Below are 18060 nucleotides of genomic sequence, written 5' to 3' on the forward strand. Positions count from 1 at the left end.
CTTCATTTTTTTTTTTTTTTTGCAAATCACCCATGGTTCTTTGACGTAGCAACCGAATTTAAAAAACAATTTAGAAAGTAATTTAAAATTTTGATAACGCGTTCATGGTCCATTAACTACGAGATCATCGAATATGCAGATTACCAATAATTCTCGACTGGAATTAATAACATTGCCCGCTGCGCGAATTAATAACAGCTCAACCTTTTGTCAACTTCTTTACAAAGGATAATCGTCGATTTTAGGCTTTTGGTAAGAAACTTTCTGCCATTCTTTAATTTTCCCCTTGATTCATAATTTAGAGCTTCTCTCGCAAATCATTGACGATTATTAACTCCTTCTGGCAAACCATCGATAATGTTGCTTTTTTCTTAGAATAGTAATCCTAACTTTTACTTGATTAAAGAAAAAATAGTGATTTCAAGTTTCTAGGCAACTTCGTGTTATTTAAAGTTCCCGTGCGCAAATTGTTGCTGATTCACGCGGGGATCGATTTCGAACGGAAGTGGATGCACGCCTGGTCACGTTTCAGAACGGAAAAGAGGTAGCCGATCGATTGTCCGATCGTCGAGTATGTACCGCTCGCCACTTTTCTTCCTCTGTACGCGTTATGCAATTTATATTGGTTGAGTTGCTGTTTCAATCTTGTTTTCGTAGAAGATTATGCAATCTCTAGGAAATAGGTATTCTTTTTAACGGTTAGGCGATTAGTTATTATTGTAAAAACGAGTCTGCCCCTTTAGATGCCTTGTGGTTTGGAATAAATTTCTAGCGAGTGGAATCTTTTCAACGAATAACAACACGATTCCTAAATCATTTGACAATGTTAAATTTCGTTTTTTCTTAGCAATTGTCACGCAATTCTTTCTCATACTCGAACATCAGTGGTATTCTTAACAGAACTGATTATTTGGACGATTCTGATAAGCTCCGAATTCAGTAAACGATTCACTGCATTATTTTCATGTGTACGAACTGTGTGTTTCGTAGCAACTGCTACCGTTGCAGCACACCGCGTTTCTTGCTCATCATAATCAACGCCTACTTGAATTCCTATGAATGAATTGACGCATCTGACCCTTCTGGAATGCAATTTTCCATTAAGTAACCTATTTCGTAACCGACAGGTTATTAAACTCCCACAGTTTTCATCCTGGTCTTCTTCGACTACTACGATACGATAGTCCCTAAAGATGTAATACAAATATTAATATTATAATTAATAATGCTACGATATAAATAGAAAGTCTAATAGTAACAACGATATGTTTAATAATACCGCTGTCCCCTAAAGTATAATTAAAATTTATGTTAATAAAAAATTCATGTGAAAAGTATCAATATTTAATATGTCATCAACGTTGTGAATGAAAATTCGGAGAACATCGGGATAAACTCTATGATCATTCTCTTCCTCCACGTCTATACATATTCTCCTTATCATCCTCAAATTAGCATATGCATAATTTAACAAGTCACATAGAGCAATGGTAACGTGCATCGAAGCGAACGCCGCAAAGGTTAAATCCTTTTTTCTACGCGTTTTTTTTTTCTTTCAAGGTAATTACGTAAAAGATGTAAGTTCAATTCGACCCTGGCTCCTTCTCTCTCTCTCTCTCTCTCTCTCTCTCTCTCTCTCTCTCTCTCTCTCTCTCTCTCTCTCTCTCTCTCTCTCTCTCTCTCTCTCTCTCTCTCTCTCTCTCTCTCTCTCTCTCTCTCTCTCTCTCTCTCTCTCTCTCTCTCTCTCTCTCTCTCTCTCTCTCTCTCTCTCTCTCTCTCTCTCTCTCTCTCTCTCTCTCTCTCTCTCTCTCTCTCTCTCTCTCTCTCTCTCTCTCTCTCTCTCTCTCTCTCTCTCTCTCTCTCTCTCTCTCTCTCTCTCTCTCTCTCTCTCTCTCTCTCTCTCTCTCTCTCTCTCTCTCTCTCTCTCTCTCTCTCTCTCTCTCTCTCTCTCTCTCTCTCTCTCTCTCTCTCTCTCTCTCTCTCTCTCTCTCTCTCTCTCTCTCTCTCTCTCTCTCTCTCTCTCTCTCTCTCTCTCTCTCTCTCTCTCTCTCTCTCTCTCTCTCTCTCTCTCTCTCTCTCTCTCTCTCTCTCTCTCTCTCTCTCTCTCTCTCTCTCTCTCTCTCTCTCTCTCTCTCTCTCTCTCTCTCTCTCTCTCTCTCTCTCTCTCTCTCTCTCTCTCTCTCTCTCTCTCTCTCTCTCTCTCTCTCTCTCTCTCTCTCTCTCTCTCTCTCTCTCTCTCTCTCTCTCTCTCTCTCTCTCTCTCTCTCTCTCTCTCTCTCTCTCTCTCTCTCTCTCTCTCTCTCTCTCTCTCTAACACGTGCACCCGTACTTGTAGTACTTCTCGCGGCTCGTCTGCTCGCTACTTCAAGGTCACGATCAATTTAGTCGTAGGAACCTTCGACGTTCCTCTCAAAAAGAATCTCTGTTAGCTTTTTTCCTCTCTATTTCCTTCTTCCTCTTTCTTTCTTCCTTTCTGCTTGGGGCCGCGCGACGAAACTAACGAAACAAATATATTCGAGGACGTGGAAACCATTCGACACACACCTATACGCATACATATAGAGAAACAACATATATAGTAACTTGCAAAAGTTGCAGATAAATATCTCGTTGGCCGATTATCGTAGGCATATCGCGGACAATAGACAGCGAAAAAGATCGAAATTTACCACGTTTTTCCGCCGCGTGCATCCACTGGTGGTCCACGTTCGAACTTCTTGCTTGAATTATTCGGTGTTTCGTGTTGTGCGCGACCAGCGTGTCTCACGAGGTTTGTCATAATCTGAAAGCAGACGACGTAAAAAAAGGTATTCTCCAATCGCGGTCGATAAGAGAGAAATTTACCACGCAGCTTGAAAAAATATATTAGTGGTATTTTTTATTTTGCATTTTTTTGTTAACTCGCAATATAGCTTTCAAGTGTGATGCTGGTAACGACGTGGAATGATTGTTTTAATCTGTTTGTCTGGTCAGAAGTCATTGCATACTTCGCGATGATACTTCGCTTCGTAAGAGGTTTTTCTATATCGCGGACTTAAGGAATGGAGTGGTAGTGAAGGTCTTCTTGAGATTACAGAATCGTTATGTATATTTTTCTGGATACGACAGAGAATTAGAGTGCATCTATGTAACATGTAGTTCATGGTATCTATGCTTCTCGATACGATTTACGTAGAAATACGTTATTGATCTTCTAACAGAGAAATCTTTTGTTGAACGAACAGAGGAAACTAGGTTTGAAAAATTCATATTACGAAGAGGACATCGCTTTGTTAATATCTGGCGGACTAAATTATCTAAAAGTTAAATGCGTAATTCTCTGTAAATAAGAAATTATCTCGAATAAACACAGATGGCGTACAATTATCGATATCCTCGTGTTAACTTACACCCAATATCCGATCGGTAGTTTTACTTTTCGTTTCAAGCGTTTGAAAAATGAAAGTTATATATCAGTTCAATTTATCGATACTGAAAAGAAACGATTCAAATTATTACTCAGACGTTGTTAAACTTTATTAAAAAAGAAAAAAAAAAGAAAAGAGGTTGCTCGTATTTGCGTAACCCTTTAGCGTAGATAGATTAAGGTAGATTCCACGGGATACATTCTGACGTGGTGTCGCATTTGAAGGTCTTATGTGCACAGGTGAAGGTGGTTAAGTTCAGCTACATGTGGACGATAAATAACTTCAGCTTTTGCCGAGAGGAAATGGGAGAAGTACTAAAGTCGTCCACCTTCTCAGCAGGGGCCAACGATAAATTAAAATGGTAAGATCCTAAAGATTAAGCTCGTTTATCAGACGTACGACACGTGTCCAAAGATGTTCGTGTTACAAATCTATTGTAAAAGATCATCCAGACAAAATTGTTTAAGATCCTTTGCATTGCATACCACGCCATTCTCCCGGTCTTACTTCTTAATCCGTTGTTTCTTTTTCTCTTTTCACTTCTCTTTCCTTTCTTTTTTTTTTTTTTTTTTTTCGTTCTACGATGTCTTTCGCTGTTACGTTAACACACGGTACGCGCATAATAACGTAAGATAACTACGTCTGGAATATTCACAATTCTGTTATCATAATGCAATTTTTTTATCTAGCTTCTTTTATTTGCTTGTGTCGTTTAATGAGATATGTCACCGTGAAATCAGAGAATTGCAAAACTTTGTACGATCTCTGTATACCTTCCTTTTGTCGGCATGTCATGATAATATTTTTTATTTGAATGTAATAGCGAAAAAGAAAAAAGAGAAAATAAAAGAAAACGTCGTATTTCACGAATGCATGATCTTTGTTATCTACCGATGAAAATAGCGTACATATAAATGAAATAAAGAACAACACGTTTGGAAGATTGGAAAAAGCAAATTTATATTAACGGTAATTGATTTTAGGTGCCTAAGAGTGAATCCTAAGGGTCTGGATGAGGAGAGCAAAGACTACCTGTCTCTGTATCTCCTTCTCGTTTCGTGCAACAAATCTGAAGTCAGAGCAAAGTTCAAATTTTCTATTCTTAATGCCAAAAGAGAAGAAACCAAAGCAATGGGTAAGTGATGAACACGTGAAACGGATGCAATGCAGGGTATTTTAAAAATTTCCACTAGCATCTTAACTGTGGACACTATACCATACAATGATAATATTGTGCAATTATTTTCTGTGCCTTGTAATTTTCGAAAAAGTTTCATGATCTTGGAAACAGTATTAGAGATTCGTGATAATCTTAGTCTGTTTCCAAGCTTCCCTAAACTTAATTCGTTTCCGTTAGAACGTAGTCTATGATCGTTCAGAAATGATAAACAACGGTGATTTTATACTTTCAGAGAGCCAACGTGCTTACAGGTTCGTCCAAGGTAAAGATTGGGGTTTTAAGAAGTTCATTAGGAGAGATTTCCTATTGGATGAAGCCAATGGACTTTTGCCCGACGATAAACTCACGATATTCTGTGAGGTATATACCTTTGTATGTTACATACTTAATACTTGTGCGATTTACTAATGTTTACCGTGAACGAAATCTATAATTCAGCGAAATGTTACAGGTCAGCGTAGTGGCGGACAGCGTGAATATTTCCGGGCAAAGTAATACTATACAATTCAAAGTTCCAGAATGTCGACTACCGGATGACCTTGGGCTTCTGTTTGAAAACCAAAAATTCAGCGATGTCACGCTGACAGTGTGCGGAAGGGAATTTCAGGCGCACAAAGCCATCCTCGCAGGTAAACTAATTTCTTCGTTTACTGAGATTATTTCCCAAAATTAGTATGTTTGCTTCTGATAGAAAACCGTACGTTTCTGCAGGACGAACGTTTCTTCGGAAAAATAGATGATTTTTTCATTTTATAATCTTATCGTTTAGCGCGAAGTCCCGTTTTCTCGGCGATGTTCGAGCATGAGATGGAGGAAAGAAAACAAAATCGCGTCGACATCACCGACGTCGACCACGAAGTGTTACGAGAGATGTTGCGGTTTATATACACCGGAAAGGCAGCAAATTTGGAAAAAATGGCGGACGATTTACTAGCTGCGGCGGACAAATACGCGTTAGAAAGGTTGAAAGTCATGTGCGAGGAAGCATTATGCACGAGTTTAGCAATCGAAAACGCAGCCGACATCCTGATTCTCGCTGATCTTCATAGCGCCGATCAACTCAAGGCACAGGCCATAGATTTTATCAATACGTAAGTACTTGTTCAGATAAATAACATATGTTCAATGTATTCGCAAAACAGTTTTCTTTTCTTTTTTGTTGTGAAACAACTGTACAGCTTAAGAACTGATAAGAAAAAAAAAATATTTCAATCATTTTGTTCGATCTGTGTTACAGACACGCGACGGACGTGATGGACACAGCAGGTTTTAAATCGATGGTGAACTCTCATCCGCATCTCATAGCGGAAGCGTTTCGAGCGTTAGCCACCCAACAAATTCCACCGATCGGACCGCCCAGGAAGCGAGTGAAACAGAGCTGAAAACAGTCACCGTTAACTCCGGGCACGACCTCTACATCGCCCCCGCCTATTCTGCATCCTTCATGACTTTTTTGTGTACAGTGATACAAGTAGTGCTAAATAAATGTTTCCTAGTGCGCCATCATCTGGTCCACTTGAAAAGAAACTGCGACGAGAACTGTTCTTCATGCGTTTTGACCGATAAACGTATCTCTCAAACAAGAAATACAGTGTTGCAGCGTTGCAGCGGTTCAAATGGCCAGCTCCAGGCGAGAAACGCAGTTAACCTATGGCTATAGACTTTGTTGTAATTCGGTGAGATCGTCGACGTTAGAAGAAGCCTATCACATAAAATGGAGAGAGAAGTTCGAGCACTTGTACACACGTATATGGAAGATAATCTGGAAACAAGTAAATCATGATGCGTTTATCCCCAACTGGTTGGGAATGGTTTGGAGAATTTTTGGTACTTTGCATTGTGCGTCTTGTATTAACGTTACGTTCTCGTGCGTGAGAGAAACATGTGTTTTTATCCACCGACACGCAACACAATCATGTCAGCGATTTATCAATGCGCATCATTAGGGTCTCGCAATGGATTTGCTTTCGTTCATAAAACGAAAATAGCTAGAAGCGCGCATACCATCTATGTATTATGAAAAAGACATCAGAAGCAGCCAGAGGACCAAGGCGAGATTGAAACTCGCTGAAACATTACTACACACATATACACTCACACGCGAAGAGGGAGGTATACACATGATGCACGAAGAAAGTTGTGATAGACGTCGATCAGACGCTTATAAGAAAAAGATTTTGTTCCTTTGTCGAAAAAATATGAATCAAACGAAATGCCCCTCGCTTGTTCACCGTGTACGCGAGCGACAAGAATAAAATTAGATATGTTTATTACTGATATAGCGATTTTTAGTTTTAAATGGAAAAAAAGAAGGCAAAATGGAAACGTCGAATTCTTCCAAGAACGGAGAAAAAATGATTCTAGTTAGTGTTTTTTATGATCTCTTTCTCTCAGCATATACGACTACTACTATGATTACTATTAATGCTACGCATTCTGTGCCCCGTATTTTTGTATATTTTTTGTCTGCAGATACCGCCCCTTGTCCCATCCTCTCTGCGGCCTTTTTCTCTATGTCCCTGAACCCTCACCCCTTTATTGCTAGGCACAGTTTGTTTTGTTTTCTCGAGTATTGCATAGTAGACGAAGTGATAGATTCGAATTATTATTATTATTATTATTATTATTATTATTATTATTATTATTATTATTATATTATTATTATTATTATTATTATTATTATTATTATATTGTATTAAATTTAGGGTTGTCCATAATTTATCAAATTTTATGTTGATTACTATTGAAATGTCTATCGTATTCGTATGCAGGATGTTCTATATTAATTAGAAGTGATACAAGAATCGCATTAAATGAAAAGATGAAGTCGATGAACGCGTTATCAAAAAAGAAGGAAATGACGAAAAAGGAACAGGAAACAAAGAAAAAGGAAAAAAAAAGTTAAAATAAATTGTATAAAATAACAAGGTTAGTCAATTACATAGTACGAGAATATTAATCGTTTTTTGTGTAATTATCAAAATCGCAAAATTATGTGGTCAATGATCTGAATTATGGGCAACCGACAGAATACGTAAAACAATAATCATCATTTAGTACCGTACTGGCTTCCTGATCCTCCGACCTAGCTTTACCGAACGTTTTAAATACAAGATATAAATACCTACCATTACAAAGAAGTAATGATATCGAAGATTTAATGCCATACATGTTCTGTGATAAGACCACTGTAATTAACCGCAATTGTATCACAACCTTTCTAGAACTTTCTGACGATCCTGGCAGCCAGTGAATTTATCTTTTAAGGAAACGGTCGCTATATCCGGACAGTCCCAAATCTAGCGTCCCTTTCGATTTTAAGGTTTTTACTGTACATATCTACTGTATTTTATAAGAACTGAACCGAAACGGAACCATACTTTTAATGAAGGGTACAATAATCAACTATAATTTATTCTATTTTACAGACTGTGCTAAACTCATGTTCCTTGAAACACACTAGCAATGCTTTAAGTAAATGTAATGTAATCGCGACAAATTAATACGATTAGATTATATATGTGTATCTCGTTTTTGATCTCGACACGTACATACACTTACCCGTACCGCCTGTCGTGACGCCGTAATGTATCTCTGTCGAGATTAAAAAAATAATGAAAAAAAGAAGCAACTCCTATGGAAAAATAGTTAGGGAAGATTTTTCCACCGTTTTTTACATGATGTTTATTTCAATTATAGTAGGTTATTAAGGCTTACGAAGAAATAAGTCGATGAAACTACTAAACGGAGGAATGAAAATAAGTGTAAAGGAAACAATGAAATATGTAAGCGCTTTAAGGAACAGATTTTGGCCATGTGTGCTCGCTCAGATTTTAAAGATGTCAAACAAAAAAAGAGAAAAGAAAAAATTGTCTACGTCCATTCTAATACCCATGTTCTATCTTTGGGACTGTGCGGCGAACAAAAAAATATCTCATGAAACTCGTAATGTTGAATGTCTTTTTCCTAAAAACGCGAAAAACTAAATATTAATACCGTACGACAGTTCGAGAAACATTAGATGCAATTCTTTTTGAACCAATCTGCATGAGCGTATGACTGGATAATTTGATAAACTAAGTACAAGTAAGACAAGTGTTACCTCATCATGAAAATCAGCATGTTCGTGTCGCACTAGCTACTACTGCGCTGCTGTCTGATACACTTCCATTGTATATTGCATTTAAACTCGAAGAAAAAAAAGAAGCTTTTTGTAACGAATAGTTCAGCAGTGGTAGCTTTTCGAAGTACATGACTGCTGTTCATCGAACCCAGCTCATATAAACGTTCATTTTTCCATTTACTTTAAGTCATTGCACCACATCAAATAAATGACATTTTCATTATATAATCATGAGAATTTTACGTGATTTTCATTATCCCTCGACATGTCGCTTATTTATTTAATACATTTCAGTGTTTGTTTCGAATATGTCAGCAGATGGAAAATATATATATAAAAAAATAATATTAAATGCAATGATATAGATTCGTAATAAAAGAATTTTTATTGCTCTCTCTCTCTCTCTCTCTCTCTCTCTCTCTCTCTCTCACTCACTCACATGAAATAAAAATCTTATTTAGATATCTTATTTATAATTAATTCAGCTTCTTCTTGATTAACTGAGACTAAATTAGATATGATACATGATTACAAATACGTGACTACAACATGTGTTAAATATAATTTGTGATCGGAACTATTTGATTACTCGAATGTGATACTCGTTTAGATTGTTGCGAACTTTCTTGATAAACTGGTGGTGCTTCGAACATAGATATCTAGAGAACACAAATAAACGTAAAATAATATGTTATTACGCGACAAAATTTTTATCTAATCTAGATTTTTATCTATCTTATATTTTACTATAATGAGTAACATACATTAGATATGTACAATTATTTTCTTCGCGTTCGATTGTTTTATTTCCTTTTTTGTGTATTATATTTTTTTGATTAATAGAATAGAAATGAACATACGCTGTTCAATGGCGATTCATAAGGAGGAGGTGCACTGCAAGCTGCATTATAAGACGGTGGTCTGTCCACTGATGGTTCATAAATTGAATTAGATTGTAATGATCTGCAATCTATATTATCACTGGAAGCAGCACTATATCTCTGATGAGTATCCCTGTAAAGTATAGAGTCTAATTAATGATAATAAAAGCGATATTAACGTCCAGCAATTTTGTTTATTCATCAAATAGATGAAAAAGATAGATAAAATTTAGGCTATTCTAAATTTTAGAACTATATTACATTTGTAGAACTAAATCATAGCTTCAAACATCTACTAGAATTGGATTACAAAATTATTTAGATTTTAAGGCATAATTCGTACCTGCTATAGGTTCTGCAATATATTAAAATTGCGAAAAAGAAACCAAATACTAATAATAGAAAGATGACCATTTTCGTCGCTGTAATCGTACTCCAGCCTTTATCCCTAAAAACAAGTTAATTGATATAATATAAAAAGTTCATATATGTGTGTAAGTAAAGGAAATGACCTTACCAATAAAGATTACAATTAAGGTATGTGCAACAGCATGGAAGCGCCCCCAGAAGAAGATACAAAAATAGAGTGAATTTGAAGCTATATATTATTTTTATATTTTATTAATTTAATTATAGGTAATTATAGGTATTTAACTGAATTATCACATACACATGGCGATAGTGTTTGTGATCCTGTTTGGAAACAGTACTTTTTTATCATATACGGAAAAATGAGAATGTTTTAACAAAATAAAATCTGATGTACACCTGTATCATCACTTAAACAATTCACTGTGCACATGTTATATATAAAAAAAACATAAAATAATCTGTGCCCCTGAAAATTAAATTTAGATACAATACAGGAATCTAATTTATTTCACATTGTGATTTTCAACTAAGAGATTTTATTGCACTGATTTCCCTAATTTTCCAAATTTTATTGAAATTTTATTGAAAATTTGTTAGAAAAGTATAGATACACTATAAATCTTTCAACCTTTTGCAAACAAGTAAATACGTTACTTTGAGCTAACAATCAACACCTTGCACATATAAAGGCTATAATCTTATCATATGGTAACACACTGATAACACATACAGTTCCAATTATTTTATCCTGAGATATAATATATTCCCCAATATATTCTAATTGATGTGTCCTTAAGAAATGGTATAAATAGGTACATGAATAAAAAGAATGTATGTATATATATATATATATATATGTGTGTGTATATATATATACAGGATAGCTTAAAGTATATTTCGCAATATACACGAATAAATTATTAATAACCCAAAGTGATAACAATCCCCAAGTCCATATAATTTACAATAAAGTTGATTCTTATGTCAGTGTTTGTTTGAAATTGATGCTGTACAGTCAATTTGTTAATGTAATTAATGCCTCCACAATGTTTCCACTATGTTCCCTGAGCGTTTGTTCTGCTACGTTTCGATTTATTTCCATTTCTTTCATCTGGAATGGAATGAATTTAATATCAATCTAATTAATATAATAAAATTTTCAACATATAATAAATAGATAAAAATTAATTAGAAAAGAATATTAATAACAATTATCAAATATCTTACAATAAGATCTACGTCTTCCTTCTTAATAGGAACTTTTAGCAATTCCTTTTCTCTCGCCTTCTTCTCCGCAGCTTCTTTATTCCGTCGATCTCCGATTATGCTTAACGCCTGTAGTATACAAATCGTACTGAATGATTGCAACTTATAGTTATGTGCGTGTTGTGTGTATACAACTTTTTATAGGTTAGACTTAATGATTACATATTTTCGAACAATTAACCTATAAAAATTAATGTATACTCAACAAAGGAAAACAGGAAAACTAATTTTTAACATGAAAGATATAAATTTTCATCATTGCCAAAGAAACTTAGTAAATGTTGTTGACAACCATAAACACGTGGAATATAAGATAATAGGAACACTTACACAAGAGAATCCATCAGACGAGGATATTTCCTTTTCCTCCGCATAATCCGTAACTTTTTCGAGATCTGCCGCTCCGCTATCATACTTTGCTGCCTTTTTCTGTGATTTCTCCTGTTGTACTTCATCAGAGTCACCATTTACATCGTTATCCGCCATTTTTCCCTTTTTTAAAACGTACTTCATGCTCTATAGACGATTATAAACTGCATGTGATAACTTCACAGTGTGCAATCTAATCTCTTCAAAAATTTTCAAAACAATCATTCGCATCTGATTTGTTATAAGGTTTGTTATGTTGTTATTATTTGTTATATCTGATTTGTTATATTTTATTGAAAAATATTGATTATAAATTGTTGAAAGAGTTAGTAATTCCATGTCGAGCTGTGATTTAATGCATTATATCATTGTGTTCTGTTAACATAGAAGATACAATTATGACTTACTAAAATGTTACATTTATGAAATATAAAATCATAAATTTGCTTATTTACATAAGTCATGCGTAATTTCATATACCGATGTTTAATTTATTGGTCTTTGTAACATTTTTAAAATATCTTTGGAAGAAATAATTTAATGATACATATTTAGAATGTTAATCCATAATCAAACATAAGAAAACAACAATAAGTACTCGTAAAATGTTTATTCAATATGTATTACATTTCCTCTTTAACTAACAAATATAAAAAATTACAAAATATTTAGACTTATTTTAATTTGTCATGACAGTAGACGTGAGAATCACGCGCATAGGCGCGTAGAAAAGGCGCAAGACTGTAAAAGAAGTTAATGTTAGTCTCATGCCGCCACGTAAAGTATTTGTATAAAAAATTTATGATTTTTCTTGATCTGCAGAATGTTCAGTTTCAAGAAGAAATAAATATATAAGATCAACTTTTCAATACAAATATTCCACTAAGCTATGCTTAAATCAAAAGAAATTGAAGTTCGATGTATGTATGCATTACGAATTTTACGCACGAATTGACGTATTTCATCATAAAAGACTAAAAGAATTACCGGAAATATTGATTTCTACCTTGTACGATGTTGATATCAAATAATCTTACATTCAAATTTTCGCTAATACTTTGCGCTTATCTATACAATATGTCACAAAATAGATAATTGATGAATCTCCAGTTGTAATAACTGACCCCATGAGACTCTGACAATCGATATTTATTTGTTATATAATATAAAATTACATTATTATTATTTATATAATATTAAATTACAATATTATAATAATTACTAATTACAAGATATCTTTTACTTATGAAGTTTAATACTATTTAAAATAAAATAATGTTAATGCAAAATAAACGTGAGGATTATACGTATGTACTTATGTAGCGACGGTAGTAAGATTACGACATGGTCATATAAACAACACATACATACATGTATATGGAACATAACCTAATCACTGTTAAATCAACACAAACAACTGTCATGTATACTGTGTAGAAAGTTTCTTAATGATTCTTACATTTCACTGAGATAAAACTTATCGAATAATTCATAATTATGACAGAAGCATCGTTTACTAAACCAGCGAATGATTCGCAGTTCCTTCGAAATGAACCTGTGAATTACACTACCGGTATTTCAATCTTCCATAAAAAATTCTAATATTTGAAATTTTTATTTCCAAATGTTATATGAATAGGAAGAATATTTTACAGAAATTCGACAGATGATGCATGGTTTTGGAGACAGTAGTGAACCATTAATTGAATCTGCGAAAATCATAGAAGAAGTTGTTTTACAACAAATGAGGACAATAGTAAGAAAAGCTTGCGAAATTTCTGAGAAACGGGGAAATTCGAAAAAGGGTATTTGTATTTCTGCGGAAGATCTGATTTTCTTATTACGCAAAAACAAAGTGAAATTGCAACGCCTTCTAAAATATTTAGGCAAGTTTGATGTGATCATAAACCAAAAAATTCGTTTAATATATATAATATAATATAAAAATTTGTATAATACATATTCTCATTTAGCAATATCTTGTAGAATTAAAAGAATTTAAGTCTTCCATACACAAAACAATAGAAAGCGATTCACCCGAAGATATTGTACAGAATGAAAGTCCAAATGGATCAAAAAAGAAAGGATCACTGCATAGTTTTCTTAGTCAAATTAACAATACTGGTGAACTTCTTGAAGATGCATCTACTGTAGATGAAGTTAAACAACAAAGATGTATTCGTGCAGAGATTATAACACGGTCTATGGATGAAGCTAGATATTTAAAATTCAGTAAGGCACGTAATGCATCCTTTGCAAATAAGAATAGGCACAAATTTAGTGATTGGATAGCAGCAGACAGTGAGTTTTGTGTATTTAACTATCTTACATTTGAGAATAATTTTCATTTATCTGTTAAGTATATTTTTGTATTATGCTATTTAGATGATATAACAGTCACAAAACAAGCATATATAATTTTGGGTTATTTAGCATATGAAACAGTAGCACAAATTATAGATTTTGCACTATTAGTAAGACAGGACCAAAATAAAATATATGGGGATGCTATAGATCGACTTAGACTTAGTTATGTTAATCCATACACTTATAAACCATATTACCATGGCAAGGTTTGTGATATTTTTATCATTTAAAACATGCAAAGTCTATGATAAAAGGAAATATTATACTTTTATGCTCTTTTTTAAAATAATTAAGCAGGTAGCTGTAACAAAACCAATAACACCTGCAGAAATAATTGAAGCTCTCAGACGGTATTGGTCACCTCAATTGGATATGACAGGTCCATTTAATCGTTGGTCCATGAGAAAACCACACTTAAAACTTCTATCTTCATAAAGTAGATTAACTTAATTCATTTAATTAGAGGAGCAAAGTTTATGCTCTTCTAAAATGGAGCCTTCTATAAAAAAAATTATCAGTATTTTAAATTTATATTTGATTAAATGTGTATTTTAATCTTTGTATATTAAACTAGAATACAGGAGTGTTTTAAAATTGCCCAATATTTATTGACAAATTCCCGTACCTCTTACAGGTGTATCTTAGATTTTTAATATTAGGTGTACACATGATATCGCTACATAAATTATTAGAATTTTATTCTTTTTTTTACAAAGTCGTTCGATCATGTGTCCTATTAATTAACGCGACATTCATAGGTACCTTATGTATCCTTTCTTTACACTTATATTAGTTCCTGTACATTTTACAATTGGTAGTCCCTGATTCCATTTTAAAGATAGGATTATAATACACTTGATTTTGCATTAACGCATGATACGTTTGCTTTCATTGTACTCTTCATAAAATATTTGGATCTTTTCTTTAATTTTACCTTACTTTGAATATTTTTTTTTAAATGATTTCATTATGCAACATAATGATTAAAAAGTTTCGTCTTGACGTTCAGTATTCTAGATATATATTTAGTATCTACAAATTTGAGCTAGTTTTAGAAATTTTACACATTATTTCATGAATTCACACAGATACTAATTTTGCTTCTGTATCATGGTGAGAGCAACGTCGACACGCGTACTTTCCCTTCCGCACCACCAGTTATACACGTTCCGGATTGATTGGCGGTAGACCAGTCGCAGCAAAGTGTACCTTTATGTCCGCCTAATTCTAAAATCTTTGCTTGTGCACCTGGTGGCATCTGAAAATTTATATTCAGTAGTTGAAGAACAGAGCTATCAAATCCTTAAAATATCAGTAGACAATAAAAATTACGTACTTTATATATATTTCCTCCAGTTTGTGTACAAAGTAGCATATAGTTACCGCTTTGGTCAAAAGTGAACAATTTTCCATGGACTGTGTTTTTCTCTACCTTGATTTTCGTTTCCCATAAAATCTTTCCTGAATGATTCAAACTTCTTTGACACAATTTTCCATCCTCACTTTGTGTACAGATATTTGTATAATCATTAATTAGTTCTATATCAATAACTGGACTCGAATGACAGCTTATATTATCAATAATTTCGTTCCGTCTTAAATCATGTATTAAAATATTTCCATTGGATAACCCTGTGATAAGGAGCTGCCCGTTATGATTAAATGCGGAACACAACGCAGTTACATTTTGTTCCATAGGTAAAGTTCTTTCTAATTTTCTTGTTTTTATGTCGTACAATAATAATTTTCCTTCGTTCGAATCTGATACAGAACATACAAATGTGGATTCCGTTGGATTGCATAACAAAGTAATGATTCGAGAGTTCTCATGTTGAATGTCCCATAAGGTTTTGCAATCACGAGTATCATGTAATTGAATCAATCCATTGTTATCACCATGTAAAAAATAACGCTCATTTTTTGATATCCAGTCTAACGCAGTAATTGCTTTGTTTGAGTTTGCTGGAGCAGAGATAAATGTAGTAACAGTTCTATAGAATTAAAAAAAAAACATGATTACATTTATGCAAAATTCTGCCATAAAACTAGTATTGTAAATATTGAAAGTAATTACTTTGGTGAAGGTATCGGGGTCCATACTTTAATAATACCGTCTGCATCACCTGTAGCTACGTAGGAGCCACTTGCATTACTTTTACATTGAATTATTGATGTTTTATGTTCTGTATACTCTTCCTGGAAATGAAACATATTATGAAAATTTCTAAAATATTTGCTATATAAATAACTAGTATTTTACCTGACTAAGAAGAATGTAAGTGGAATCGATTTTATCTTTAGCCTTTCGCTCAGCTACTGCATCAATAGACGAATCTCTTTTTCTAGAGCTTGTTAATCTTGAATCACAACTAATACTTCTTTTACTAACAGGTTCGGATTTATTGATCGAATGTATTTTTCCTTTCGTATTGGTTCTTTTTGTTGATGTCACTTCCGGTTCTACTACTTTTCTTATACTTGTCCCAGGCTTTCTACTTAAAATTGGACTGGAACCGCCGCCTATATTTCTTATGAGATTCCTTAAGGTCTTTGGATTCTCTAATAAAGGAGATTCTCTGTTTGAACAGCAAGGAAAATGTTAGTAAATGGTGTAGCATGTTGAATTACATCGGTTTATCAAACAGTAAATTAAAATATTTACTGTGCTATAATGTAAAAGTCATCCATGAGTGGTGGATGCTGAGGAGCTGGTCCTGGATTTACATCCATTACATTTTCTATCTTAACAGACTCGCTTAAACGTTGTTTCAATACTTCATTCTCTTCTTGAAGCCGTTTCAATCTATTTGTGTCCTCGTCTATCGCAAGCAACGTCGGTTGTGGCATACACTATAATTCATGCGAATTAAAATTAAACTATATACAATGTGGTTAAATATATAAATATATTACTTCATTTTGTTCATTGTATTAAGTTAAAATCAATATTTTTTTCTATGATATCAAAATGGTAAGACTCGTAAATGAGAGGCACGATGCAAAATACCTTTCACCTACTTGAAAAATAGTAGCAAGGAAATTGTGCAGGGACACTAACATAGTGTCCTGCCATTGTCTACTAAAATGTACAGAGTATGCTGGATTGTCTTCAGGATTTTTAACAAATGGCAATGCTGTAAAAATTACAAAAAAATAATAAAATGTAAAATACATTTTTTCTACTATTTCTATCAATAAAATGTTGTCCTACCAAACCATTCTTTCCACTCTGAATGTCCTTGTAACTCTGGTGTCATTTTTGTAAAAAATTCTTGAATCCGATCTTGTTTATTGTTTACTGCTGCATTAACCAAGTACATTTTTAGAACAGCATTCTCTAGTTTTCTCACAGCTGGTGTAAAATGACTTTCCAAACGGGAGAACATCCTCATGTCTAAATGTCCCCATAATTCTCTTAAAGATGCTAAGTCATAATTGTATATGTATTGCATCAATTGATCGACGATCTTATCAACCTGATAAAAAAAATAATGAAAATCTTTGCTAGAATTATATCAGTTTGCCTGAAATTAAGGAATGTAAACATTATAAGGTATTTAGAAGAGACTATAAGAGACTAAATTTAAGTTTTAATTCTTTTTATTGTAGTTTCGTTAACTAAATGAAATTTGTAGACATTGTTTTCGTATATTTTTGTTTCACTTTCTCACTTTCTCTATCATAATTCCTTACAAGCTCACCCTAAAGCCTTTTTCTTTCTCGGCTTTCAAGTCGTTATCAAAAGCTTTCAAGGTTTGGCTAAAACCTCTGAAGAGCAGATATTCCTTGACCAATTCGTCCACATACTGAATGTGAGACATTTTCCTTTAATTCTCTTCAAAATATCAACTTTCTCCTTCAACTGACAGCCGTATGTTGTCATCCTTTGGCCATTTTGCTGTTCGCTGAATATGCAGCGAATTTTCGTCTGACAGTCATTATTACCAACGTTAGCATATCATATTTATCACCGTAAAAAGAAATCAAAAGTTTCTGAAATAAAAAATGATCAAAATGAACGAAAACAATTAACAAAACATGACATTTTCTTAACTGTTGAAATATTGATAATATCCAAAATTAATAGATTTTTGG

The 18060-nt window shown here is 33.7% G+C and overlaps 4 protein-coding genes and 1 pseudogene across 7 annotated transcripts in view; 2 read left to right on the forward strand and 3 right to left on the reverse strand.

Moving 5' to 3' along the window:
* LOC100748122 (protein roadkill) overlaps positions 1-8938 on the forward strand; it is a 46909-nt gene extending 37971 nt beyond the window's left edge. Inside the window, exons 3-8 of one of the 2 annotated variants that reach the window (XM_003487337.4) lie at positions 3647-3768; positions 4391-4542; positions 4820-4947; positions 5039-5216; positions 5357-5678; positions 5825-5969. In XM_003487337.4, coding sequence (XP_003487385.1) covers positions 3647-3768; positions 4391-4542; positions 4820-4947; positions 5039-5216; positions 5357-5678; positions 5825-5969 — 1047 coding nt within the window. Of the gene's footprint in view, positions 1-3631; positions 3769-4390; positions 4543-4819; positions 4960-5038; positions 5217-5356; positions 5679-5824 lie in introns of both variants that reach the window. The other variant, XM_033319408.1, reaches the window with a different exon arrangement.
* Positions 8939-9105: 167 nt separating this feature from the next.
* On the reverse strand, positions 9106-10754 carry LOC100742584 (annotated as a pseudogene).
* On the reverse strand, positions 10521-11845 carry LOC100748327 (huntingtin-interacting protein K). Its single transcript, XM_003487338.4, has 3 exons — positions 11560-11845; positions 11191-11298; positions 10521-11074 (listed from the first exon to the last, which is right to left on the reverse strand). Exons 1-3 carry the CDS (start codon positions 11740-11742, stop codon positions 10979-10981), a joined length of 387 nt encoding a protein of 128 aa, XP_003487386.2. The 5' UTR covers positions 11743-11845; the 3' UTR covers positions 10521-10978.
* A 948-nt stretch (positions 11846-12793) lies between these two features.
* Positions 12794-14569, forward strand: LOC100742703 (transcription initiation protein SPT3 homolog). 2 transcript variants are annotated; one of them, XM_003487374.4, is made up of 5 exons: positions 12794-13171; positions 13254-13484; positions 13585-13899; positions 13984-14171; positions 14260-14569. In XM_003487374.4, the coding sequence occupies exons 1-5, from the start codon at positions 13096-13098 to the stop codon at positions 14398-14400; spliced, it is 951 nt and encodes a 316-aa protein (XP_003487422.1). In that variant the 5' UTR covers positions 12794-13095; the 3' UTR covers positions 14401-14569. The 2 variants fall into 2 exon arrangements, with proteins under 2 accessions (XP_003487422.1, XP_012237718.1); XM_012382295.3 differs by having other exon boundaries at positions 12796-13171; positions 14263-14569.
* Positions 14550-17958, reverse strand: LOC100748449 (WD repeat-containing protein 91). Of its 2 annotated transcripts, none has more exons than XM_003487339.4 (8): positions 17667-17958; positions 17177-17441; positions 16984-17099; positions 16628-16815; positions 16226-16541; positions 16040-16161; positions 15302-15956; positions 14550-15223 (listed from the first exon to the last, which is right to left on the reverse strand). In XM_003487339.4, exons 1-8 carry the CDS (start codon positions 17784-17786, stop codon positions 15074-15076), a joined length of 1932 nt encoding a protein of 643 aa, XP_003487387.1. In that variant the 5' UTR covers positions 17787-17958; the 3' UTR covers positions 14550-15073. The 2 variants fall into 2 exon arrangements, with proteins under 2 accessions (XP_003487387.1, XP_024221589.1); XM_024365821.2 differs by having other exon boundaries at positions 17177-17489; positions 17667-17799.
* Between the last annotated feature and the right edge of the window lie 102 nt (positions 17959-18060).

Source organism: Bombus impatiens, unplaced genomic scaffold (assembly GCF_000188095.3).
Source record: "Bombus impatiens unplaced genomic scaffold, BIMP_2.2 scf_0151, whole genome shotgun sequence".
In the NCBI taxonomy this organism is placed as follows: domain Eukaryota; kingdom Metazoa; phylum Arthropoda; class Insecta; order Hymenoptera; family Apidae; genus Bombus; species Bombus impatiens.

Bases quoted from the DNA above. Each gene is read 5' to 3' on its own strand.
- LOC100742703 (XM_003487374.4), top strand. From the start codon at position 13,096: ATGACAGAAGCATCGTTTACTAAACCAGCGAATGATTCGCAGTTCCTT. The intron at 13,485-13,584 runs GCAAGTTTGATG...AATATCTTGTAG, and splicing joins ACGCCTTCTAAAATATTTAG to AATTAAAAGAATTTAAGTCT. The intron at 13,900-13,983 runs GTGAGTTTTGTG...TATGCTATTTAG, and splicing joins TGATTGGATAGCAGCAGACA to ATGATATAACAGTCACAAAA.
- LOC100748449 (XM_003487339.4), bottom strand. From the start codon at position 17,786: ATGTCTCACATTCAGTATGTGGACGAATTGGTCAAGGAATATCTGCTC. The intron at 16,816-16,983 runs GTAGGTGAAAGG...CATGAATTATAG, and splicing joins TCCTTGCTACTATTTTTCAA to TGTATGCCACAACCGACGTT. The intron at 16,542-16,627 runs GTAAATATTTTA...CTGTTCAAACAG, and splicing joins GACTTTTACATTATAGCACA to AGAATCTCCTTTATTAGAGA.
- LOC100748327 (XM_003487338.4), bottom strand. From the start codon at position 11,742: ATGAAGTACGTTTTAAAAAAGGGAAAAATGGCGGATAACGATGTAAAT. The intron at 11,299-11,559 runs GTAAGTGTTCCT...TGTATACTACAG, and splicing joins CGTCTGATGGATTCTCTTGT to GCGTTAAGCATAATCGGAGA. The intron at 11,075-11,190 runs GTAAGATATTTG...ATTCCATTCCAG, and splicing joins AGGAAGACGTAGATCTTATT to ATGAAAGAAATGGAAATAAA.